Here is a 24,595-nt window from a genome sequence, read left to right as displayed (position 1 = left end):
CTGTAAAAAAAACTTCCTATCTTATCACACTCATCAAAAATATATCTAGAATTTGTCCTGCGACTTCTAGTTCCAAGCCATACATTATTATCTTTGTCTCCATAATCTGATTTCTAGGACAATAGCCACAATAACCATAAGTGCAAGAATCACTGCATAGGTACCATACCAACTAGAGCCCTCCATACCCAAACGAATACCATAAAATATGTTTGAGATAGCTAAGACAACCAAGATTCTTCCTGCGTTATGATGGTACCAATTCCAGTATTTTCTCGGTTTTGTACCTTTCTTTGGTCTAATCAACAGAGCCGTTACCTGCACACAGTAGAACAATTTTATATCTTCAATTTTAATTCGCTGTCCCATATTTAACATTTTATGTTCCAGGCAGATGTAAATGTATATGAGTCTTACCTGAAGGCAGGCAAGTATGAGAATAAGGATACCGATGTTCTTGTGGTGTGTTACTTCTGCTTTTATAAAATCCTTCACCACAAATCCTAAGATGAAGCCAACTAATCCAAATAGGAAACTGAAAATCTGGATTGCAATGTGAGAGTAAAACCAGATTGGATCCCATTGCCTGAAGTACCTTGCAACAATTGCTCCAATTGGCATCAAAATTCCCCATCCTATCATGTTTAAAGCACCATGGGTCCGTTTTATTCCTGTGTACGGGCTGCTCTGTGTCTGACTTTTCCCTGATACATATATAAAAGAACCAGAATGATTTGTCAAAAAAAAAATGCTATCAACTTCTTGTTTATTTTTTGAAGATATGTTGTAATTCATGATTTCTACCCAAAAAGTTATTTCATGATTGACACATTGTCATTTGAAGTTGATGTTCAACGTATGTTGTTTCTAACCTTTCAACTGAAGCATATTAGTCACACAGAAGCTCAAAATAGAATGTTATTTCATATCTCATTTTTCATTATTGCTATATAGGGGAGAATAAGAAATATATACAGGGTGAATCTTACGCATGTTAAACTATAATAAGGCAACTTGGTTTGTGCTCTAATGGAGTTCAGGATGAATTAGTTTGGAGAAGATCTTTGGAGGTGCACTTGGAGAAGGTACTTGTTCAGTTGCTCTAGCGAGAATGACACTCAATCAGTATATCTTTATCTAAGGTAGCAGTCAAATGAGACAAAAGACAAGACACAAAATGGGATTGGAAGTCTCTACAAGTCTACGACACATGCTTCGTTCAGTTTGAAGATGCATGTGTTAGGTTCTTCGTGTAATTGGTCTTCCCTTGGCTAATTTCTACATGGAGAGCATGTTGTCATTAAAGAACTAGCTGTTGACATTTTCTAAAAGAGCTGATGGCTGATACTTAGATGGCGTCAGTAGATTTGCTAGTGAAGGTTGATCGGGATATTATTCTATATTTCATATTGCAAGTAGAAGTTGATGGAGAATATTCTGGGTTCTATCAATCTATGAACGTGGCCTCTACTAACCAACTGTACTTTCTCTCTTTCTTTTTCTGTCTGTCTGCATTTTTTCCTTTTTTTTTCCAATGAATTTTGTTGCTGTTTCTTTTGTTTCAATGTCAACTCATCTATCGTTCTCTATCTTAATTCATTTCTGTGCGGCATTGATCATGAGCAATTTGTTACATGACTTGTCATGAAGGAATCACCCTTTGACGAAGTAACCAAATAACCATTAATAAATCTGTTCTGATCTCATATAAATGATTGACATGTCTGAGCTTTACCTGTAGTATAGTCCAATGAGGCTCCGCTCATCTCTCGGTGCTCCATCAACTTTAAGCCGTTAGGCAGCTGGCCGTAGGGCCCCAGAGCATAGAGCAGTTCTTTTCGTGGCTCAACTGTATTTATCTGGAAAGCCAAGTGTATGCGATTTGCATCTATAAACACTGTTGATGAGTTATCCACCACAGTGAGGTCACCTGCATCAGGCAGCACCTTGTCAGGTACTGTTCCCTGCAAGTCATACTGCTTGACAACGCCTGTTCCATTTTGGTACATCCAGCCCACCATCGCACTGGACCCGACCATCTGCCCATCGGTAGAGAAACCAATCCCAAGCCACGTCTTTGTGTCTGGTGCTGAGAGCAGGAAGCTCCACAACTGTGGTCCTGCTTGTACATACTGAGGAGCAAGAAAAAAGAGTAATTTTGAGACCTTGGCCCAAGGGGTATGACACCAAAAATAGATTTATGACCAATCTATCAGGGAAATTGTATCAGCAATGCAGAATTATGACCTGAAACTAGAGTTGTCAAAAGCTGACTCGACTTAAAATACCGACCAAAACCCGATTATTAATCGACCCGTCTGAACCCGAAAAAATGGTGACTCAAACCCGATCTGACCCAACTTGAAACCAACCCTAGACCCGAGTTAACCCGAGTATTTGAGACCCGAACCCGAACATGAACCGACCTGGAGATGACCCAAACCTGTTTTAACCCGACCTGTTACTAACACGACCTGAATTCAACCCAACCTGTTATAGCCCTACCCGAATTTAACACGACTCGAAATTCAACTTGATTTGTTACAAACCCGACCCAGATTCAACCCAACTTGTTATTGACCCGACCCAAAATCAACTCGACTAGTTATTGACCCGATCGAAATCAACTCGACTTATTATTAAAAAAAATAAAGAAGTTTAGATAATTTCAAATAAAATAAGTTTGGAAAAAAAAAAGTTATTGTATTTTAACTTATCTAAACTAAACCTATTTTAACCGAATTTATATGAACTTATTGTATTTTATCTAAACTTATTTGAACATGTCATCTCGAATATGAATTTATCTAAAATTGTTATCCCTAAAATGAGAGGAATCAATGTGAATAGCTTAGAATAAGGTTTGAACTTATCTTCTAAAAATCTAAACAAAACCTATCTTAATGGAATTAATATAAACTTATTATGTAGATCTTATCTAAACTTATTAGAACTTATTAACTCGAATTTCAACTTATCTGAAATTATTTTTCTTACGGTAAATTAAGATATTGATAATGATTAAACGTGAATGTCATTACATGAACTGTTAACAAACCGACCCAAAAAATATACCTGAACTTGATATGACCTAACCTGAAATCAACCCGAAGCCCAGATTAACCCAATATTTGAGACCCGAACCCGAACATGACCTGACTTGGAAATGACCCGACCTGATTAACAACCACCAAATTATTGACTTGAACCAAACCTGACTTAAACTCGAACATGACCCGACTAGGAAATGACCCGACCTGATTGTAACCCGCAAATTATTAATTTGAACCGAACTCGACTTGAATTTGAGAATGACCCGATTTGATTATAACCCGCAAATTATTGACTTGAACCGAACCCGACTCAAACCCGAGAATGACCCGACCTTATAACCAGCGAACTATTGACTTGAACCGAACCCGAGAATGACCCTAACTCGTTTTAACCTGTGAAAACCCGAATTAAACCCAATCTATTATTCACTCGACCTGAATGTAACTCGGCTTGTTATTAGCCCGACCCAAACACGATAAGATGTATGACCCGACGTGACTCAACTCAAGCATGACCCAACCCGAACCCGACCCGTATAGGGTACGACATTAACCCGAATTTACCCGACCTGAGTTGACCCGACCCATTTACCCGAATTGAAACCTGTATGAATTGAATCTGTCACTAAAAGGGTTCAAAGCTGGTATAAAATGGGCTTGACCTGAAATCTGACCTAAGAATACGGGGTTCTAAACTGTAAACCTGCGAATCTGCAACTGAAATCAATTGATCTGAAACGGGTTACTTAAACAGGTTTAGCTACATCCTACCAAATTGAGCCAATGAGGGTGTATGCAAGAAGTTGAAACTGCCTTTTAGATGTGATAGTTTAGTTGCTTTCCTAAGGAGGTTCTTTATGCTTCCCTATTGGCATATTAAAGTGTTGTTGGCTTCTGGCTAGCTGATCGATTGATAAACATTATTATGGATGACGGGGTTTCGAAACTTACCCGAAGAACGATGTCTGTGTTGGACTTCCAGACAGTCTGGCAGAACATGGCAGTGGTATCAAAGTTGACAGCTTCATTGTAGTCTATAACGCTGTTGCAGGGTTCTGCATTCTGTGACAGCACCAGCAAAAACGAATTCAGGAAAACGGCGGTGAAAGCCACCTGTTTCATCTCTCTCTGTTTGTAATTTTGAAGGATTATCTGTTATATGGTATTTTGGTTACTTTGAATGAAGGCAATGTGGTAGGTAACCTTCTCCACTACATGGACTTGTTAGCCAATTGACCATGTATGTTGTCACCCAGTTTGTGGTTTTGATGTCTGTGTTATAAAATATACTTGGTATTTAGTATAATATATAGTTGTATGCATAATGATGGAGAGGTGGTTTGATATAGTATTCACGTTCAACACTTGGAAATGATATTCTTTTTTTTTTTTGGAAATGATATTCTAATTACCCGTCTTTATCTGTATGTTACGCAACACGTATCTTTGTATTTGTTTAACCCTACTAGCCTTTTCTGTGTTGCTGAAAAGTTTAGACTCATTCTTGATTCATGATTGTGTTTGTTCTTTCAACTGCAGGACTTCAGTTTGCAGTCACTTATGATCGGAATCGTAGCGTTCGAGTCATGCTTAGTTTGTAAAGTCTGTGATCTGGGGTTGAGTGGTGTTCATGTATGTAAATGTCTTTTTGTGGCTTCTCTAGAGATCCGATACGGAGTAAAAATCTAGAGATCCATTGTAGATGCTATGTACGATAGCTATCATATGAACAGCTAAATTTTCGTAATATTTTTTTCCTCGACCAAAAAGCTAAGCAATATTTTATCGATATATTAGACTTTGAATCATCTAAAATTAATCGAACAATTACAAGAGTATTAGATGATAATGCTGAGAGACAAATCATCTTAGTATTGACTAAATAACATGAATGTTGGATGACATTGATTAGAGGCAAAGTCAATCTGGCAATGAGTGCTTTGCTGTTGTAACTATGATGACTATGAATAAAAAAAAAAAAAAAAAAGTGGTATATATTTTGTTCATATGAGGGGGTGGTTAGGTAACAAGGAATTTTGAATTAGAGTAACAAAACATAACAACAATCTACAGCACGTCATACATAGGACAGAGAAAATTTGTTACAATAGTAACAACACAAAACTCCTTGAAAAATGGAAAAAAAAAATTAAAAAGAAAAAAAAAGAAAGAAAGAAATCCAACGTTACGTGTAATTTTCAATTTTAACTACATAGATAGAAGTATTGCAATGCTGACATTGAATGTACAGCGCAGTTAGATCAAATACAGTCTCGATACAGAACTCAGGTTTTAATCGGCAGCCTCTATCAAGATGTTCTTCAAGAGCTTCTGCTAGTCGATCTTTTAACAAGCTCAAATTAACCTATCAGGCAGAAGGAAATGATAAATGGATAATTAGGTAAGATTTTGACCAAATAATCACATTTAAGCAGAAAGCACTTAGTCTATAACAGTCTAACAGAGCTGGTACATAATCCTAGTCCTAAAAGGAACATTATACGTTAACCTGAGCATGGCAATATAAGTAGGATAAGATAACTAATAATAGAAATATAGAGTGAAATAAACATTGATTATACCGATCGACACGTGATTCGACATGCATTCCCAAATCAATACCATTTTAAGAAGTATTTTAAATTGTTATCTAATGCCCCGGGAGCATTCGTTAGCAAGATCCATATATGTATATATATATATATATAAAGGATCAAAAGAAGGGTCCAAGAGGGTCTGGATTGGATCCTGGTCCATTGTCATTCCTACTTCCTATGAAGCGAGATACTATTTTTTTATATCAGAATCAACCAGAAAAACAAGTCCCCGGTTTCATCAACAATAAAACTACCAACTAAGGCCCTATTCTTTTGAGCTTCTGAGCAAAGCAATGACCAACTGACTGTAAGCTTGATCGATATTCAACATCTACTTGTTCTGATATAGATAAATCAAGGAAAGACTCACTAACATTATCAACTCCTATAGGTCACGCTACAAAGCCTTGATCTATATGCAACATGCTCTGTTGATGTGCTTGTGCAAGATAAAACAGAATAAAGAGTGAAGCCAGAGTGATATTGCAGTACCTCATCTCCTTTGTTGAGATTTAACTGGCAAAGTTTGCAATATATAAGATGGTGATTCTCTTGTAACTCTCCTTTCTTGCAGATTGGGCACCAGACGTGTTCCTTCCATACAAATCAAAGAATAGTAAAACAAAATAAGAACGAATTCCAGAACCCTAATCAGCAGGTCGGAAAAAAAAAAGTATCTTGCAGAAAAACCCATAGCCAGATTAATGTAAATGTGAACTTTCGCAATTGCCTCATTACTTTATGTAAATGTGAACTTTATCAATTGCCTCATATGAAATGTTCAACTAAATATTCCAAACTATAAAAGGTGAAAGACAATTATTGCATAATGAGGGCGCTGAAGAAAATTACTGCAGACATAGATTTTAAGGAAAGAACACAGTTAAACAATTTCCCATAACATTAAGTGGTATTTTATTCATATGGATACATTATGATGCAAATTGCACTGAAACCAAAGGCTTGATAGATACAAGTAGGTGATAGTCATTAATTTTAGTAGTGTATCAAAGCACTATACAACATACACGATCCTCAATTATTGTCAAGATGCACACAATCAAATTATTACATCTAAATGCTTTAAGCCTCTGACCAAATCAATTCTACAATGCAAAAAATATACATGTGCCGACCTAGGAGAAGCAACTCCTTTTTCCATGATCTCATATCACAAGTACCTGACCTTAAGAGATTCATATTTATTTGATAAATTCTGATACAACACAGATTAAGATAATGGGGAATTGGGATCCCTTTTGCTGCATAGCCTGCATTATGTCAATAGCAATGAAAGGAGCATGATTGAATTGGGATCTTGTCTCTTGAGGACATTGCACCATTATACCTTTTTTATCTCCACATAATAAACCCCTTATGGTCCATGAAATCTCAAAAGTAGCTTTAAGCTTTTTGTTTAAGCAATCTGATAGATTTAGATGTTGGTAAGTCCTTACTAGTTTGCCTAAAAACATGGAATAAGAAACGCTTTTAATGGATCTAAACAAAGTCAATTAGAAAAATTGAAGGTAAATTACATGGATAAGGCAGCAGCAGTTCTTGATCATCAGAGTACCACACTATCACTCCTAAAATCAGACAATCCACGAGTACCAAAAACCAAACAAAAAAAAGATTGGCAACAACCAAATGAAAATATTCCCAACATAATGGCACTCGATCAAAGATAACACAACTAAAACTGCCATAAGTAATTTTTTTAATCACTCTACTTATCAATGACATACCTTCCCATCATTTAACTGCAGATACTGATCGAGTGCCAAAGCCAAATACTCGTCCTCTTCATCCTCCAAAACAATGGATTTCTCTGCTTCTGGGAAAGGCTAAAACCAATGTCAGACTCAAAACACTTTCTGGACTATCACACCCGGTTTCTCATTTTTATTCCTTTCTAATAAGTTAATTTTAGGGGGGGAGGGTGAACAGATAAACAGTATTTTACCAACATCAAAAGTGTTCTAGGAAAGCCAACATTAACTTGCTCCTCTTCCAATTGAGAAGGGATGCGGCTTACCTTTTTGACTCAACTCCAACTCGATATCCTCATAGAAGATCCTTTGCATTTCTAGTAATATTTCTTCACATTCACTTTTATCAGCTGTATGGGGACCGTCATATTCCCATAAAATATCATCTTCTCCAGACAATGAACTTGGGAGTTCTGAAGCATCAGAATGCTGATTCTTTAATTTTTTTAACTCATCAGAGAATATATCCTTGACAGCGGAGTGGATGAATTCCTGTAAACAATGCTTGAAGCAAAAATGAGTGAAGGCATCTTCTAATGTTACTAACAATACTAAGTTCAAAAAATCTTCTGATATATATGAAGAGATTATAATTTTGGGTAAAAGAAATTAAACATAAAAGTTGCACAACAAAGTAACATTCTATCGAGGAATAAGTATAATCAATTAAGCAGTAAACACACAGAAGGGCATGCAAGAGGGTTGAAATCAGCTTTCTTCTCTTCAAAAAAGAATTCTGATCCATAAAGTATACCAATTACCAAACCCCCTAATGTAACCATAATCTCACTCCAGGATTTTGAAAATAAATCAAAAGACTTCAAACACAGACTACAGACTTCTGCATATAAATGTAAAGAATGATTAATTTTGGCATTTCATAGCAGACTACATCCACCAATAGCATGAATGAAACAATATAAACTTTTTATAGTAAGCTAGTAACACATCCCATTACACAGTTTACACTTGGTACCTGTAAGATGGCCACGAGAAAAAGGTTCTACCACTACCCAAAAAATTCATTAAAGTTAATCTGTGTCAGACTATATCCTATAAACCTCACCTTTGCAATCAAGCAACAAATTGATGTCAGATACAACCACAAAGAGCATAGCCTAACTGCCTAACAATATAATCAACCCCCTTCATCTTCAGGTCTATCCTATATTAGATAAAGAAATGCTGAGGTCATACAGCCAACACCCTTGAAGCTTCAGAAATACCCAGCACAACGCATTCATAGGGACATAGGCAACTATTGTAACTTTGTAAGGCACAAATGACATGCAAGAGTGCAAGACAGAAAGATGAAGTCGAGACAAACTCCCACTTTATTCAACTTTCTTCATATATATGTTTGTAACATTCTTGACTCTCTAGTCTCTAGTCTCTACTATTCTCTACCACCTTTTCCCTTGCTGAAGGTGAGTTGGGACCGCCAAGAGCATGCCTAGCAAGTAGCAATAACATTTACCACTCCCTTACTTCAATAAGGAACCCCTCTTTGGAGACCACTGCGATTCGTTAAGCCCCTCACCACCCACCTAACCCTAGTACCCTTGATTCTTAGTTACCTTTGTCAGTAAAACTTTCATTTTCTCAAGCACCTCAAAATCCAAATGATTCCTATATTAGTAGCTTTAGATAGAAAATGTTCTATATGTGATCATCAGTTTTATCACAATCTGTAAATATATACACTGCTACCTTTTGAGTGCATTCAGACATAAAAATTACATGTTACTCGAACTCAAGCTAGAAGTGTCAGCCATTTAATGAAATGTTTGCCTAATTTTGGCACAAACTGAAGTGATTTTCATACCAATGTCAAGTGTCAAGTATCCGGCACAGGTACTTGAGTTAAAATAAAAAGTCGGATTAACATACAATCCATATATAAAAACTATACAACAACCCATATTGAATCAATCATGAGTGATATGATAATGTAGAAAAACAAACCTTTTGGTCAGAGGATTGAAGAAGAGGTGATCTAGAATTCCATAGAAGCCGGCTTCTATCCTCCTTTACTCTCCGATAACAGCTCTCCTTCAACTATTCTTCCACACAAACAAATAAACCCAGATTACCAAAATGAAATTATTTCCAGTAAAAAAAATATATATATATCAGATCAAAATTCAAGTAAATTTAACAGAAATTGAAGTATACCCATCAAAATTAAACGGAACCCAGTTATAATTAAGAGTAAAATTGAAGGATTTTCACCTTTTCTTTCCAAGAAATATGATTAAGGGTTTTGAGGGGTTGCCTTTCTGGCTTCAATTGCTTCTCTTTTCCCTCCATTTTCGACCAAATTTCCCGCTTTTAATTTCCTCAAGAAAGTAATTAATTTTACAATTCTGCAATTTCTAGGAATCAAAATCCTTGATTTAAAAGGAAAAAAAATTAAATTTTGATTTTTAGAGGTTTCTCTGGAAAAAATTCCGAGTATTGGCGCCCCAAAAAGAGGTTGAAGATTATTCAGGCTTCAGCGCGGTAGTGTGTAAGTGTGACCCTCGTTGCGACGTCGTTTTACTCACTCGTACAGTCTTCCTCTCACTCATGCCTCATCGTATTTGTGGTATCATGTTAAATTCGTTTCCATACATATAAACTTTAAACAGCGTGACTTTTTAAAACGTGATTTGTCAAGTGTTAAATTTCAACATTACAATTAAAATAAACGGACAAAGTCCTAAATTACAAGTCCAGCGTGAGTATCGACATTCTTTGCATTCAAGTTTACCTGGATAGTTAAAAATCACTCCGTACTACAAATGTCCATGAAAATGTCCATGAAAATCACAACTTTACTCTCACAAAATTATTTTAGATCTCATCATTTTTCTGTATTATCAATCCTACTCAACTAAAACTTAATACGGTGTAATAAAGTAAAATATGAAAATGCTATGAGGCAAATTATTAGGGAAACCACCTTTAGCTTGGCTGATTGCTTGTACAGTCATAGTGATACAAAATGGTTAATTTTGAGTAATGAATCAAGTTGTAAAGTGAACAATAATCTTTTGCACTTGGTATATTATTAACAAAGGATCTTATACAAGATAAATTATAAATTTGGATTTTATAGATTGAACAACATTCATTGATAAGCAACTTATTGTTCCCACACTGGAATGATGCCTTGTGCAGCCAGTCGCTTCAAAACCCAGAACACTACATGTTTTGAGGTGATCTTCTTCTCGTCGATAAGAAATGGTTCCACAGTGCTCACTTCCGAGCCATACGAGGAAAGCGCAAATCCCTTTGGACCTGTTCAAAAAAGAGTTATTAAGCAAGAAATATAGCCTTTTCTTCCTTTGTTACATTGCATCAAACTTATATACGTTGCATGAAACTAAAATGGGATAACGTATGTAGAAACAGGAACGAGGATTTTGAAACAATCGTGCAAAACATTTATGTAAAACAATAATTTTCATGAGGGTTTCCATGCATCAAAACATTTATGTAAACCTGTGGAAATTTGAGCAACACTACAGAACTTATTGTCATAACTACAAATGTTTCATCAAAAAAAAGAGAGAAAATGAGAATCAAAGAAAGCTGATGACAGTAAACTACCTGTTAGTGCTCCATCAGGAAAAAAGGCCCAGAATGAGTAGGCTATGCCATTTTGCTGAAATGAACCTTCTAACTGCTCATTTTACATCAAGAAATCAAAAAAGGGTGATTTAGTTCTTTCTAATTTTGTAACCTTTGCTATCAATTATGATGCAATCATGCATAAGATGCAAAAGACTAACTGTAGTATCCTTAAAGGCTAGCTCGAGATCTGTTATATCATCTTGAGCTTCAAGTGCTGATCTGAGATCAGGAATAACATCTTCCTCCATCAATTCAGGCAATTTCTTAGCAGGAGCTTTTGCTGCAGCTTTTGGCTTGGCAGCTGCTGGTTTTGCTTCTGCCTTTTCTTCCTTTGCCTCAGCAGAAACTAAGGAAAATAAACATAACTTTTTTGTCAATCAAAGCGCCAAGAAAAGATTGGCCGGTTTGAGTGAGGTTCAGGAAGAGAAACTGATTACCAGTAGGAGTGGATGATTCTTGAACGGCAGAACAAGCAATGTGTTTACGTTGAGTAGCTGATTTGAGAACCACAAGCTAAACCAGCTGTAATAGGTCAGTGACTTGCATTTTAAGAATGGTTTATTGCAACACAAGAAGATCAATTTCATGTTTAGATTAATTTCAGAAAGCCATCCAAATTTCCAATGTTATAGTCTTGTTTACGAATGACTGATATAAAATAAGTCTACATTTTGGAAACTCAAAAAGGATGGTATTAAAGCTTGGAGCTAAGATGCCATCATTTTTTTAGTAAGGAAATCGGTGTCATTATATGATAACAAGTTTGTAGAAATCAGACTTGATCAGTAAAATTCAGCAAAAAAATAGTTCTAAAAAATAAAAAAGTCATAATAGGCAAAATCAGGTGAAGATAACAAGACCTAAATCAGCTGGAAAACAGATTAAAAAAGTGTCAGTTAAATCTAATATTCATGCAGATGAAACAATCTATAGCATATTAAACTGGTAAGTAGAAAACAAGAAAAATCACAGTAGTCCTCTAAAAAGCGTAAAAGGGCAAGAATACAAGGAAATTTCTGCAGGAAACAACAAGATTCAGCTGAAAAGGGAACGCATACCCTGGTAGCATCAGCTGATGGAGGAGCTATCGAGCAACCACTTGAAACCCAATTGCTTCCATTAATGTCCAAAGAGGCAGCTTTAAACAAAGATATCCTGCAGTATCGTCATATGTAGAATATAAACCTTAGTACATCAAAGGGAACGAAAGGGAGCAGCTAAGAGGCTACCACTGGATAAAAACGTAGGCAAATTAAGGAATTTACAGAACCTTGATACTCCAACAGGCGCTAATGCCATCTGCACTTAAGTTTTCTCTTGAGTGCAGCAGTTAATTAATCCAATATGTTGCTCTTATTAATTATCAGTCACATAAAAATTTTCGATATTCAGTTAAAATCACTGAACTTTATTCTTAATCTGATAACAAAGAAAAAAAGGGGGAAAAAAAAAGAGTTTCTGTATCAACTGAATGCTGAATGTATGGAGGGGCAGAGCCGAAGAAGACAATATCCACAGAATTTTGGAAAATATATATGCCACTGAAATTTAAATTAGATTATTTTCTCTTTCTTATTTTGTCTGTTATAATCCCTCCTTTGAGGCTAGAAATAGACCCCACAAAGAGTTCCTAACCTGTGAAGGCCAAATTCTTAGGTCCATTTCTTTTGTGTTCTGTTAGGCCTTTGCATACACCTGATTTCCACGTGCAAACTGCATCAAAAAAAAAAAAATCCCTCTAGCGGAAGGCACTATTTTCCAGCTTAAGGTGCATTAATGAATGATTAGAAGTGTTGAAAAAATATACTCAGTACTCCATATCTTTGTTGGAAATCTTGAAATACATATCTTCTGAGCGAAGAATAATATATTGACCTATTGCCAATACCAAATTTACAAAAAAAAAAATCAGAAAATATTGAAACATGCCAGCAAAGGCATACTAGTATAATTTAATCATCTTCGCTTTCTTGATTTTGCTTGTTTAGTATCTTGAGTTGCAGCAGTTAAGCTGTTTTCTTTGAATTGCTGAACCATGGTGTAAACCTGCAGCAGTGAAAGAAAAAGGTCATTCATAACTAGGTGTCTAGTGCTGGTATAAGGAAAAGTAAGAGAACTGACTATTTAACCCGAGTTTCACTCAACTTCTTTAATTAATCCCACCTTTTATTTACAAACCACAAATTTTAAAGTACCTTGGGCAAGATGACTTGATGTGTTATATTTGTACAACAAACCCAAATAGACCAAACAAAGACGATGAAAAATAACACTTCAGACTATTATGTGCCAGCAACAAGTTCAACTACAAGTTCGCTCAGCAAAGAAGAAAAGCAATCTCTTTTTAAAACAGATATACTTTTCCAACGCAGAGTACATTTGAATATCTAAAACAAAGGGGAAAGAGAACAAAGCAGACAAAGTAATACCTTCCTAACACCAGATGTCAGACCCATGCTTGAAAGTTCCTTGCTGTCAGCACATTTCCAGATCATATTTCCTTCATTCGGCACACCTTGCAAGAGTTTCAACCCACCTTCAATAACACGGAATCAAATCCTTTTAAAAATAATAGTCAAAGCAGTCAGGTGACGGATGGTAAAGAGCAGGAAGAAGCAACGACTTGTACCTTTTAGATGTATGACCAAGTATTCAACATACATCTTCAGCCGTATGTGAGAGAATATGTGGACGTACTCTCCAACTTCCTCTCTTAAAAGCACTTTGCAAGTTTTCTTTGCATCAAGATTGAATGATGTTTTTAAGAACTTATCAATTGCTTTCCTTCTAATCGCTGTATCAGATTCCTGTCCCAGTAGCACAGATGGAAACTCCCAAAGGCCAGCTAGCAAGCCTCCATCGGGCCTCTTTACAAGAAGGCAGTATCTAGATTTCTGGTTGTTTTCTCGCAGATTATGGGATTCTGTCACCTCCAAAACACATACGGCAGAGAATTCATTTCTCTGCTTAGCCTTAACAACTTTCAGTGGATAATCGGTAACTGAACCACCCAGCCGAGATAGTGTTAATGCATGGCATTGAGCTGAAATGGGACATTCAGAACAGCTTGGGCTTGTTGGTGTGCATATTGTAGCACCAAGCTCCATAAGTGCCTGGTTAAATTCTCCAGGTCTATGAGGATCTACTAGTTGGCCTGCTAAACTCCTGACAAAGACTCGTGTCAGCAACTGAAGTAATATTAAGATCACAGAATGCCAAGAACACCTTATAATATTCCCTTTATTTCAAATTTCCTAATCGATAATTATCAATTTTTAACATTTTACTTCAGCATTAACATCATCCCAATGCCCTAAAGAAGGTTGGACTCCTGCCCACTGCAGGGTAGGGAGTCAAGTGTACACAAGTTTACCCCTGCACTAACAAAAAGGAATGTAATAGAGTTCCTGCCTGAAAGGCTAAACAACTCCCCAGTCTCCTACTTAAGAAAAAGACACATACTCAGTTCAATGAGCCATTTTATTTCAGTCCATTACTTTTTAAGGATTTTTTATTTAATACTAAAAAAAAATGGATCTTTAGGACTCAGTGGTAACTAGTAAAGGGCAAATTTCAAGTCTGACACAATATACCCCTGAAACATTCACATGCTGGCATCAACGAGTAACAGTGGAAAACTAACATTAGATTATGGCTAAACTATGTTTGAGCTATAAATATAATAATCTCATATCCATATAATCATCACAAAACATCTTAAACAGTCCTGATTGGACAATAAGTTGAAGGGTGAGATGAGATACTCAACCTAGTGAGCTACAAAATCAGGGTCCATTTGTCATGTAGTTCATCCTTGGATATGATAGAGCACAAACAATCATGATGAGAACTTGCAGTACACCTAAGTCACATATAACCAAATTACCAAATAGTGTTGAACACAGTTGAAGAAATCTCTAGTATTGCATGAGCACAGACATTAATCCACTCTGCTTTATCACTTTCCAATTACCAGAAAATGATTTGAAGAAAACATTTGTCAAGAATAAGGGTTGCACATAAATACTCGCCAAAATTTCTTTACAGTCACCGAGTCTTTTGGATTTGCAGATATAGCCTTCAGTCTAGCGAGCACCCTAACCACATTGCCATCTACGACAGGCACAGCCTAAAATAGTGAGCTCAAGCAGTCAGACAGATTAGATTTATAAGAAAGCATAAACACTCAATTATATGTAAGTCCCACCTCATTGAATGCAATAGAGGCAATGGCACCCGCTGTATATTCTCCAATGCCAGGGACTTTCTTTAGAGAAGAGACTGTTCTGGGAAAATTCCCACCTTCTTCAATGATCTTTTTTGCCCCCTATAGGCAAGTAAAAGGAGTCAGCTGCCTATCATGCAGGCCCTCTTCCGTCAATATAAGTCATTATACTGAAACCAATTAAAGGTATTGCTTGAAAAACCAAAGAAATCCCATCAATATTTGAGAAATTACATGAACAACAAACCCACAAAGAGAAAAATATAAATGAATACAAAAGAAAGATAGAAAGCAGAGGTTATGTGCTTAGTGCTTACCTCTAACAAATACCTTGCTCGTCGGTAATATCCCAAACCTGCCCACATTTCATTCACCTCCTGCAAAGAAGTACTACTATTTAAATTCACCAATGAGGACATATACCAACCTTATGCAAAATTGCAAACTTGTCAACGAACTGTTATGTTACTTGGATCAGAACAAGATCATTGATGGACAATGATCCAAATCTCAAATTATATACAGCAATTTCACTAAAGTTTTGACTGTCAAATTATGATGCAAACACACATTAATTTGCACCTTGAGAATTAAACATGGATGTCCATGCAATATCAAGATAGCTCATATTTATAATGCCACAAAGACGACTACTTGCCGCTCTCTTACAATTAATCGGAGCAACTCCAGAGGTTTGAAACTCAGTCAAAATAGTTCAACTGGCCTATAGAGTTATAGAGATAAATCACAACTCACAAGCAAACCCACTTCAAAATAAATAAGGTCAAATAGGTTACATAACATCAGCAAACAGCATGACATAGATTGAATCCCCAGTTCATCTCAGCATCCAAGACTCAAACTTTATAACTAGACCATATGACCCCCATAAATTTCCATCTCTTCCAGAAAAATGCATCTACTTTCCTCATTACCCAATCTCCAAAACTCATTAAAGGCACCTCCTTTAGTCGCAAGATAATTGTCACATTGTCTCAACTCTTCATAATAACGATATAACAAGAATTTACTTTAAAACCCACAACAATGATCAGGTCATTCTCACACTCTCTTGGTTGCTCACTTTAACTGACAAGAATCACATGACATTTAAATAATCAATCATACAACATTGTTACTTCAAAAAAATTCCAACTTTTCCCGCACATCTAAAAATAGTACACAAGACTAAACGAGTAATATTTTCTAGCAATACACACAAACTAAAATTTATATAAACCACAAATATGATAAGAAAAAGCAGAGGATTAAGAAGAACAACCTCAAGAGAAGCAAGAGAAAGATGATTAAGGGTGGGCCATTTCAACATCCAACGATTGAAATAATCAATGACAGTAGCAACCCTAGTTTGTTGCAGCATCACTTCCGAAACCCAAACCCCATATGCTTTTATCTCTTTTCCATCATCGTCATCTTTCAATCTCCTCCAAGGCAAATCCCTCTTATTTTTATCATACCATTCCAACAAAGGAACCCTAATTTCTGCAATTTCTTCCTCATTGAACTTCAATAAATCCTCAATATCTTCAATTTCACTTTGCCCTTTATTGTTTGAAGTATTCTTCGGCTTGACAACTCGTTTCCTCTTGATGGGGGTGATTTCAGAGGATTTTGTCGAGGAAATTGTGCCATTTTTTAGGGTTCTTCTGGTGGGGGTTTCGGACATGGAAATGGGTATTGAAGGAATGAATTGAGGAAAGATGGAGAGAGAAATTAGGGGAATAATTTTTGAAGTTGAAAGGAGGTTCTTGGTTTCCCGCCCAAAAATGGAGAAGAGAGCTACAATAGTGGAGTTTTGGTGGAGACAAAGAATGTGGAAAGGGTTTATAAATGGAATTGGTTGTATTAATAAGATTTTATTTGAATAAATCATTAATCACAATTCATAATGTCTGATTGGTAGTAACTTTGTGAATGTAAATTAGGGAGTACCTTAAAATATTTGCGTTGGTATTCAAAACTTGTTGAATTGAATCTCGTCTATATCATTACCTTTGCGGCTCACTCTACATCAAACAAAAATCACTCTGTATGTACTTGATAGTAATAAGCAAATTTGATATAACTACTCATCTCTTTATTGCGGGTTACCGGGTTAGTAAATGCTACATATATACTTGTATTATTAGGAGTTAGTTATATACTTGACGTTTTTATGTTTGATAATGTTATAGGGTAATGGTGTAGTTAGTTATATTAGCATAATTTTGAGTACAAATTAATGGTTGATTTACTCACTTCTATTCAACATCAGTACATCACTGATGAATTGCAGAAAGTGTCACATTGCTAATAAGAGTACCACCTTAAGGTCCTCAACAGTGCACATACACTCTCTTTAAACAGAAACAAGAAAGATTATTCATTGCAAGGACTTGCCAAACTAGTAAAGGCAGCGAAACAAAGTAAACTTAGGTATGCTAAAAATCAGGAACATAAACACTGTAAATAAAAAGTCTTGTTTACTAACAACAATAATCGTTTTTGCCAAAGAAAAAATACAACAGTAATTGTATAAGATTAATGTACACAGTATCTCCTAATACAAAGTTGCTATAGCTGTACGCATTAAGCAATATACTAATACATAATTCAAGTCATGATACTCGAAATAGATGGCTAGATGATATGGTTATACACTACAGTCTCAGTCTTACACGGACCTGTGTACCCTACGATCATCCAAGATCATGGAAAACAAAATTGCAGTAATACGTATACCAATATTGTTCTAAATGTACTTCCTGCCGCCTATAAAACACATCAAAATGACCCCTTCATTTCCAAAGATCAAAGGTTTTCACCAAACCACAACTCAAAATTTGCAAAGCACAAGGTTAAATTTTTCGCTACCCACTCCAACCAATGGTTTATACTGCTTTCTTTAATATGAGTACCAACCAGTACAGTATTTCCTTATGTGCTACTTGGTTGAATCTCATTCCCTTCCTTGTCCTTCTGGATGAGTCTTGCCATCTGAATTCTCGTTGCGGAACCCTCAGTGGATGTCTCACCAGCTGTGGAGCCATTAACTGACCCTTTCAAACCTTTCTTCTTCTTTACCTTCTCACGCCATCCTAGGATACCGGCTTGTACATGTTCATCGAATATTGCCTTCTTAAAGTTGCTTCCCATCTTCATAATATTACCAAAGATACCAAAAAAAAAATGTATAATAAGATAAAACTATGAGACATATATTTGCAATATCATACTAGCAGATTTCGGAAGAAAGAACTTTTAAAGACAAGCAGGAAAATTTTGCACAAAATTAATATACCTGGGTAACAATTGCGTACAGAGGTAGAGTGCTGTAACTACACAGAACTTGGATGATAACGCTGCAAAGAATTGGAAAAAAAAAAAAAAATCATAATGAGGAACACAAGATGTCTAGATTATGAAAAGAATTTGAGCAAAATAGAAATAAGTATTTACCCAATGATGAGCCTTGGTACAATATAGCGTACTTGTCCCATAATACAGGAGTCGAAACCATATTGCACCTGCGGTTTTTGAGGACAGAGGGGACAGCGAAAGAGGTAAATTTTAAGTTAGATTAAAAAGGCAGTTAGCAATTTCAAGAACCCAGGAAGACTTAAAACAGCAGCTCACCCATATCCAAAAGAAATATGCTATCTCAAATGCATTTTGGAATAGTATGAAGTGGATAAGAAATAGGGTAATCTGAGGTCGACTGAACCAAAAATGTTCATCAGAAGGCTTAACCACCAGGTCCCCTTCTATGGCGACGTGTTTTTCAGCAACTTCATGAGCAAGCTCAGTTATAACATGCTCCAGTTTTGTTCCAACGGCAAGGAGAAGCTGAAAACAGTTCAAAACCAGAGATAAGGACTATAAAGAAGAGACTACATTAGATTTTGCAAAAAGACCAAAACCACTTTGGTGACTTCAGATAAGGTTCCTAAGCAAGACTTTACAATATATCAATGCACAAAGTCAAAAACGATAAGAAACAGAAAAGACAGTGCACTCAGATTCATAGGTTTGTCTATAGGCAAGTAACTCAGATCCTTGAAAAAATTAAGAGGTGAAAAGAGATGGTCCCATACAAATGAACTGAAACTGGTCAAAGTAAAACAGAAAACGCATCAAAAAAAAGAGTGCCACTTTACAGCAAAAAGAATACAAAACTATCAGAAGGAAGATCAGGGCACATAAAAGATGTAGGAAGTTGTTTAAAAGACCAAGGAAAAAAAGTTAAATAAGATCCCCTATTTCCCTAGGAGAGTAGGAGGAGCATGAAACTTACAATGAATGGAATAAATGCTATCCAGAAATATGTATGCCAACCTGCAAAGAAGTACATACATAAGAATAAAAAATAAACAAAAATCCGGAGATCAGTAATTCAATAATCAATACTACAGTTTAAAATAAAAAATGATGATTATGAGAGCAAGGAGTGTGCTGGGGTTTCAAGTATTCTTTTCCTTTATTTTGTTTGAGTGAAATTAGAGTAAGCAACATAATTTAAGGCAAGCCTGATCAATAGTCGAAATAGTCAACTCTCAAGAAAATAAGAAACTAAGGTAGTAAGGTTTGCCGAAGTTAAATTAATAATAATGGCTCTATGCTTATACATCTCCACCGGTCTAGATACATATTGATAAAACTAATCCAGCAAAATTAAATCCAAGGGACAATGATAACCAAAAAAAATAATGAACACGGTGAACTGTGATCACAACTACCAAATTGTGACTGTAAGGCAGAAAACTCCAAAACGGTTGAACTATTAGAAAAACAGGGGAGGGGAGCTATCTAGCTCAAGAAGCAAGCAAATTAGCATAATTTCAGTTTATTGTACAGAATTATTATCCCACACAACACAATGATTAAAATTCCTCAGAAGCTAGTGTTTATAAGGCTATTGTTGTCAAAAACACTAACAGCAAGTATTTAATATTGAAACTCTGTAATCTTAACTAGTCTGTAAATGCCAAATATGGCAAACCTTAAAGCAGTAAACACTTGAGCGCAACTATGTCAGCGATTACTTTGTGCGACTAACTTTTCAACGAATTAGGAAAATTATGAAAGAAAAGAAAGCACAATCTAGTACATGAATAAATGCCAAAGATATTAGATAATGGATATTTTTGAGGAAAGCACTGGAAAAGGTTGCAAATATTATACATGAATAAAATGCTTAGGGTAGAAGACTAAAAACTCATACCGTTGACATTCAGCAACAAGAAGATGATCACAAATACCCAAAGATACCAGCTGCATCACACAAGTCAGAATCTCAGTCCATAATTCTAAAAAACTTCCTAAATTATTGACATTCTACATGAGATATACCACTTGCCTTATACCAACAACCCGCTTAAAATCATCTTCCAGAGCACGAATCATGTACTTGTGGAAATTAAATTTGCGATTTCCTCTGCAATGTGTCTGAAATAATATCATTACTAATCTATTCAACACATGATAGGAATTGTGATCATGAATTACAAGCTAGAAACAAAACTGTATAAACAACTACATCAACATGCGGAAAAATGCAATAAAACCAATATGAAAAGCGTACCATAATGAAACCCATGCGCAATGTCAGGTAATCTGCTTTTGTCACTGCTCCATAAAACTGCTTGATGAAAGAATGCTGAAAAATAACCAATACAATTCCAATCATTCTCCAGACAATAAAGTAGTAATTTTGAGTTGATAAGACATCAATTATACAAGAAAATTATAAATCGTAACGGTAGCTAGAATAAGTCAAGATCTTGCAACAACTGACAATAAAAGTTTACACAAGCAAGCAGAAACTTAAACTGATCTCAACTTAGATTGATAGATAGCTTTCCGGAGATTGGCACACATCTAGTAAATACCAAATCTCTAGTGTTTCTCATTCAGTATGGCAGGCAGTAACCATAACAGATTTCACTTTAAACGCAGCTAGAAATATCTACAACAGACGAATATTGTAGTGAAAATATAGCGGTAATTTATCCCGTATATTAATTTAAGAATTTTATCAAAATTTGAGTTACTCATCATGCAATGGAAACAAAACTTGCTTACCATCCAACGCAAGATAGAAGATTTTTCACCAACACCCACAAAATGATCACGTATGAATGCATGGTCATGGACATGGGTGACTGCAGGTTTCAAAGCTGCACAAAAGAATGGTCAACAGTTCAGATCAATGAACGAGGTACACAAATGCTTCAAATACTTCCATACATTATTTTTCTTCCTAGGAAAAAAAATACAACATAACTTTCACAAGAGTTACTCCATATACAGTTAACAAGCAAAATGACCACCCGATGTGCCTTCCAAACAGCTTAAAATTGCATTATTTCCTACAAAGAGTGGCCCCTCATTTCCTAACTTTTTTTGTTTTAAAGCCAAACAAGGGAAGAGCGACACTAATGCCAAATAAACAAGGAAACAGCAAGAAATTATTTATGCTACTCCTTACCCTGGTCTGTATCATAATTTTCCTTAGCAATAGCATCTTCCCAATGCTTCCATTGGCGTATCTGACCCATAAAATATGCATCAGCAAAAATAAACCACCTTGACAGCATGAAAGAACATAACAATGACTGAACAGCAGTAAAAGAGCATAAATAAGATTGGATACATACTCTTGCTCCCCCAAAAACGACGGTCAAGACAGAGAAGGTGACATGAACGACTGCTAAAACAAAGATGAAGATATGCAAATGATGAAGCCCTTCAACGGATAAAAAGGGAACTTTGTGCTGCAAACAAAGGTAACAAATGATAAGTAATACTCTCAAGTGCGGAGACATCCAGGTCACCAAACACTTTTAGCAGTTAGCACATATATAAGTTACAAGTAATTAGTGAAAAAACTGAAAAATATTCTAAATTGTCACAATGCAAAAAAAAAAAAAAAAAGATTTAGATTTCGGCTTCATGCATTGGTGTATCAGTGTACGTCACATGGCAGGAATTGGATTCTGCTAGAACTTAGAATATAGACTTTGAGATCCTCCTTTACCAAAAACAACTGACCTCCAGACCAAGGTGAACTTGAAATTCATGTCAACCAATCTCAGTCATTTGCATTGATTGCAGAAAAACTTATTTCTTGTGGCTTTCCAACAAATTTGAAAAAAAATTAAGAAAGCAGAAGATCCAAATCCTACTCCAGGGGAACTAAACATTCACCCTAAAGCTTAAATGACACGAAATATGATGACAAGAAATACATACAGACAGAAAAAATCATTTAAAGGCCACTTGCTTCTTGAAAATTAACAATTATATAAAAATGGCAATAATTTTCAAAGAACAATAAAACAAAACCAAACATTAACCACTATGTAGTATATAACCAATAAATTGGTATCAGTTTGACTCATATGAAGAATAATAGTCAACAACATGGAATGTTAACCACAGATCATGGCATAAATTGTGGGTTCAATAACAAACAATATAGAATCAATAATGCAAACAGAAACAATTAATATACAAATAAAAGCTAAAGATTACATCTTAACAACGAACCCATGAACAAAAATCCAAGAGAACAGCTATACACTAGTATAATGTGAAATACAGCATTTAGAATTAACATTACCTTGCTGGCACAATATGCAGACTGAGATACGGCCGCTTCAGACAGAAGCCGCCGGAGCCTGCCTAAGTGCTCAACCACCGCCGGTGCCTCTTTGTCCTTAAGACTGCAAGGAAGCATATTCCTGACATATTTCTCAGGAATACACATTTTAGAGATTGCCCCTTGCAATACTGTCAGCATTAGGGATATAAACCCCAAAAGCATCAATTCTGTCATCCATTCCACACAACCTCATCAGATTTACACCCAATTTTCAAAACCCACAATTTAACAAAGAAAAACATTCATTTTCCTAAAATGAATAAACATTAGTAACTAATTCTGGAAACACATGAATCAAAAAGGCAAAAAACACCTAAGTTACCAACATAAAGCTATAAATATTCTCCTATTCATATTCGAAAACCGAAAATTCCAACATAAAATCCCAACTTTTTAAAACAATTGACATCAGTTACTAATCCTGAAAGATATAAAGTTGAAAATGGCAAATAATGATAAGACAATAACTCATTAACACAAACTCCAAATTAATTACAGTATCTATTTTCAAAAAACCCAATTATTTAGAATCAAAACAAACCCATCAAAGAAAAAAACAAACACAATAATTCTTCAATTCAAAACCCCACAAAACAAAAAGAACAACCTTAAAAGTTGATGACTTTAACCCAAAAAAAAGATCAAATTTCTACCTTCTTTAAGTTTCTGCAATGCCTCAAAAAGGGGCTTCTGATTTTTCTTCTTCAATAACTGTAAATCAAACCCCACCACCAAAAATTAAAAAAATCAATCAAATCATCAGCACTATTAAACATAATCTGGGAATCAATAAAAATAAACAAAAAAAAATGGGGAAAATTTACCTTTCCACCATAATGAATACATCGTTCAACAAGAAGAGAAATGGCGATAATAATGAAACAAACAACAGCAACAACCCAAGTTGGTGTAAACTCCAAACTCATTTCTTCACTTTCTTCTGCATTCGCCATTTTCACTCACTCTTCCTTCACTTTCTCTCTCCTCAAAACTTTGTATTTATAATACCCTGTTTGGGTCTGAAAATCACAGGAGATTTGTTTCCGTTAAATGAAAAGTATGTGATTTTGGTGGGAGGTCAAAGGAATCAACCAAACGCGGAATAAACATACAACTGGATTTTATACTTTTGTTTTAGATGGCGGTGATTATGGAATTAACAAAGCAATTATAATTATTATTGAAAAATTACAGATTATATGAAGTAATTATTGCAAGTATTATAATTAATTATTATGGAGGCTTTTGAGTTTACAACTAAAAAATGATGGGAATTTGAAGAACAACTGCCAAAAAGAGAAAAATGGACAAAATGAAAGAGTGATTGGGACTAATGTTATATGGGCCTCATAAGTTGCTGTCTTAATTGTCTCGTTTCCGAAAGTAGTCCAATATTAATGAGGTTCATGTGTTTAAAGTGTTGTCCGTTGGTCCGGATTTAATTGTCACCTTATTAGTCTATTCATCTCGTATCAATTGGATATTGATGCAGTGGTGATTGGGACTGCACTTGGTAAGGAGGACTCATGTTCGATCCTCTTCAACAACAATTGGGAGGGGACTGGAAATGAACCACCCAAAACTGATCCTCCAATCCGGATTAACTTAAAGAGTGAACCGGAAAAAATACCAAAAAATAAATTCTAATATTTATTTATATTTTTGCT

At 35.5% G+C, this 24,595-nt stretch overlaps 5 protein-coding genes across 5 annotated transcripts; all 5 read right to left on the bottom strand.

Annotated features, from left to right (window-relative positions):
* Nucleotides 1-58: 58 nt before the first annotated feature.
* Nucleotides 59-4,271, bottom strand: LOC145568249 (cytochrome b561 and DOMON domain-containing protein At3g07570-like). Its single transcript, XM_081627680.1, has 4 exons — nt 4,005-4,271; nt 1,736-2,132; nt 418-704; nt 59-318 (listed from the first exon to the last, which is right to left on the bottom strand). The coding sequence occupies exons 1-4, from the start codon at nt 4,173-4,175 to the stop codon at nt 88-90; spliced, it is 1,086 nt and encodes a 361-aa protein (XP_081483806.1). The 5' UTR covers nt 4,176-4,271; the 3' UTR covers nt 59-87.
* An 852-nt stretch (nt 4,272-5,123) lies between these two features.
* LOC145568248 (uncharacterized) lies at nt 5,124-9,889 on the bottom strand. The gene is made up of 6 exons (XM_081627679.1): nt 9,655-9,889; nt 9,388-9,480; nt 7,689-7,914; nt 7,399-7,487; nt 6,143-6,244; nt 5,124-5,418 (listed from the first exon to the last, which is right to left on the bottom strand). Exons 1-6 carry the CDS (start codon nt 9,730-9,732, stop codon nt 5,239-5,241), a joined length of 768 nt encoding a protein of 255 aa, XP_081483805.1. The 5' UTR covers nt 9,733-9,889; the 3' UTR covers nt 5,124-5,238.
* A 660-nt stretch (nt 9,890-10,549) lies between these two features.
* On the bottom strand, nt 10,550-12,339 carry LOC145566074 (uncharacterized). Its single transcript, XM_081625618.1, has 6 exons — nt 12,311-12,339; nt 12,099-12,195; nt 11,478-11,553; nt 11,199-11,386; nt 11,017-11,089; nt 10,550-10,704 (listed from the first exon to the last, which is right to left on the bottom strand). The coding sequence occupies exons 1-6, from the start codon at nt 12,337-12,339 to the stop codon at nt 10,550-10,552; spliced, it is 618 nt and encodes a 205-aa protein (XP_081481744.1).
* On the bottom strand, nt 11,332-17,037 carry LOC145567179 (adenine DNA glycosylase-like). The gene is made up of 10 exons (XM_081626413.1): nt 16,548-17,037; nt 15,583-15,642; nt 15,248-15,367; nt 15,072-15,169; nt 13,670-14,205; nt 13,470-13,576; nt 12,311-13,086; nt 12,099-12,195; nt 11,478-11,562; nt 11,332-11,386 (listed from the first exon to the last, which is right to left on the bottom strand). Exons 1-7 carry the CDS (start codon nt 16,950-16,952, stop codon nt 12,997-12,999), a joined length of 1,416 nt encoding a protein of 471 aa, XP_081482539.1. The 5' UTR covers nt 16,953-17,037; the 3' UTR covers nt 11,332-11,386; nt 11,478-11,562; nt 12,099-12,195; nt 12,311-12,996.
* A 707-nt stretch (nt 17,038-17,744) lies between these two features.
* LOC145568247 (MLO-like protein 1) lies at nt 17,745-24,206 on the bottom strand. Its single transcript, XM_081627678.1, has 14 exons — nt 23,753-24,206; nt 23,582-23,639; nt 22,887-23,095; nt 21,922-22,038; nt 21,753-21,813; nt 21,347-21,441; nt 20,847-20,921; nt 20,622-20,710; nt 20,487-20,536; nt 19,560-19,600; nt 18,902-19,111; nt 18,725-18,792; nt 18,567-18,627; nt 17,745-18,421 (listed from the first exon to the last, which is right to left on the bottom strand). Exons 1-14 carry the CDS (start codon nt 23,879-23,881, stop codon nt 18,203-18,205), a joined length of 1,482 nt encoding a protein of 493 aa, XP_081483804.1. The 5' UTR covers nt 23,882-24,206; the 3' UTR covers nt 17,745-18,202.
* Between the last annotated feature and the right edge of the window lie 389 nt (nt 24,207-24,595).

The sequence above is a fragment of the Chenopodium album genome, chromosome 11 (genome assembly GCF_948465745.1).
Source record: "Chenopodium album chromosome 11, dcCheAlbu1.1, whole genome shotgun sequence".
In the NCBI taxonomy this organism is placed as follows: Eukaryota; Viridiplantae; Streptophyta; class Magnoliopsida; order Caryophyllales; family Amaranthaceae; genus Chenopodium; species Chenopodium album.
This window is presented reverse-complemented; position numbering and strand designations above follow the sequence as displayed.

Bases quoted from the DNA above. Each gene is read 5' to 3' on its own strand.
- LOC145568249 (XM_081627680.1), bottom strand. From the start codon at position 4,175: ATGAAACAGGTGGCTTTCACCGCCGTTTTCCTGAATTCGTTTTTGCTG. The intron at 2,133-4,004 runs GTAAGTTTCGAA...CTTGCTCCTCAG, and splicing joins ACACAGACATCGTTCTTCGG to TATGTACAAGCAGGACCACA. The intron at 319-417 runs GTAAGACTCATA...TACTGTGTGCAG, and splicing joins TCATACTTGCCTGCCTTCAG to GTAACGGCTCTGTTGATTAG.
- LOC145568248 (XM_081627679.1), bottom strand. From the start codon at position 9,732: ATGGAGGGAAAAGAGAAGCAATTGAAGCCAGAAAGGCAACCCCTCAAA. The intron at 7,915-9,387 runs GTTTGTTTTTCT...CATTGTTTACAG, and splicing joins TTCAATCCTCTGACCAAAAG to GAATTCATCCACTCCGCTGT. The intron at 6,245-7,398 runs GTATGTCATTGA...TTTGTATGGAAG, and splicing joins TGCAGTTAAATGATGGGAAG to GAACACGTCTGGTGCCCAAT.
- LOC145566074 (XM_081625618.1), bottom strand. From the start codon at position 12,339: ATGGCATTAGCGCCTGTTGGAGTATCAAG. The intron at 11,554-12,098 runs GTATGCGTTCCC...CAGCTGGTTTAG, and splicing joins CATCAGCTGATGCTACCAGG to CTTGTGGTTCTCAAATCAGC. The intron at 10,705-11,016 runs GTAGTTTACTGT...TTTTTTGAACAG, and splicing joins TCCTGATGGAGCACTAACAG to GTCCAAAGGGATTTGCGCTT.
- LOC145567179 (XM_081626413.1), bottom strand. From the start codon at position 16,952: ATGTCCGAAACCCCCACCAGAAGAACCCTAAAAAATGGCACAATTTCC. The intron at 15,170-15,247 runs GTGGGACTTACA...TCACTATTTTAG, and splicing joins CCTCTATTGCATTCAATGAG to GCTGTGCCTGTCGTAGATGG. The intron at 13,577-13,669 runs GTACAAGTCGTT...GTGTTATTGAAG, and splicing joins CTTGGTCATACATCTAAAAG to GTGGGTTGAAACTCTTGCAA.
- LOC145568247 (XM_081627678.1), bottom strand. From the start codon at position 23,881: ATGGCGAATGCAGAAGAAAGTGAAGAAATGAGTTTGGAGTTTACACCA. The intron at 22,039-22,886 runs GTAATGTTAATT...CTTTGTTTGCAG, and splicing joins CTGCATATTGTGCCAGCAAG to CACAAAGTTCCCTTTTTATC. The intron at 18,422-18,566 runs GTATATTAATTT...AATATTATGAAG, and splicing joins TGTACGCAATTGTTACCCAG to ATGGGAAGCAACTTTAAGAA.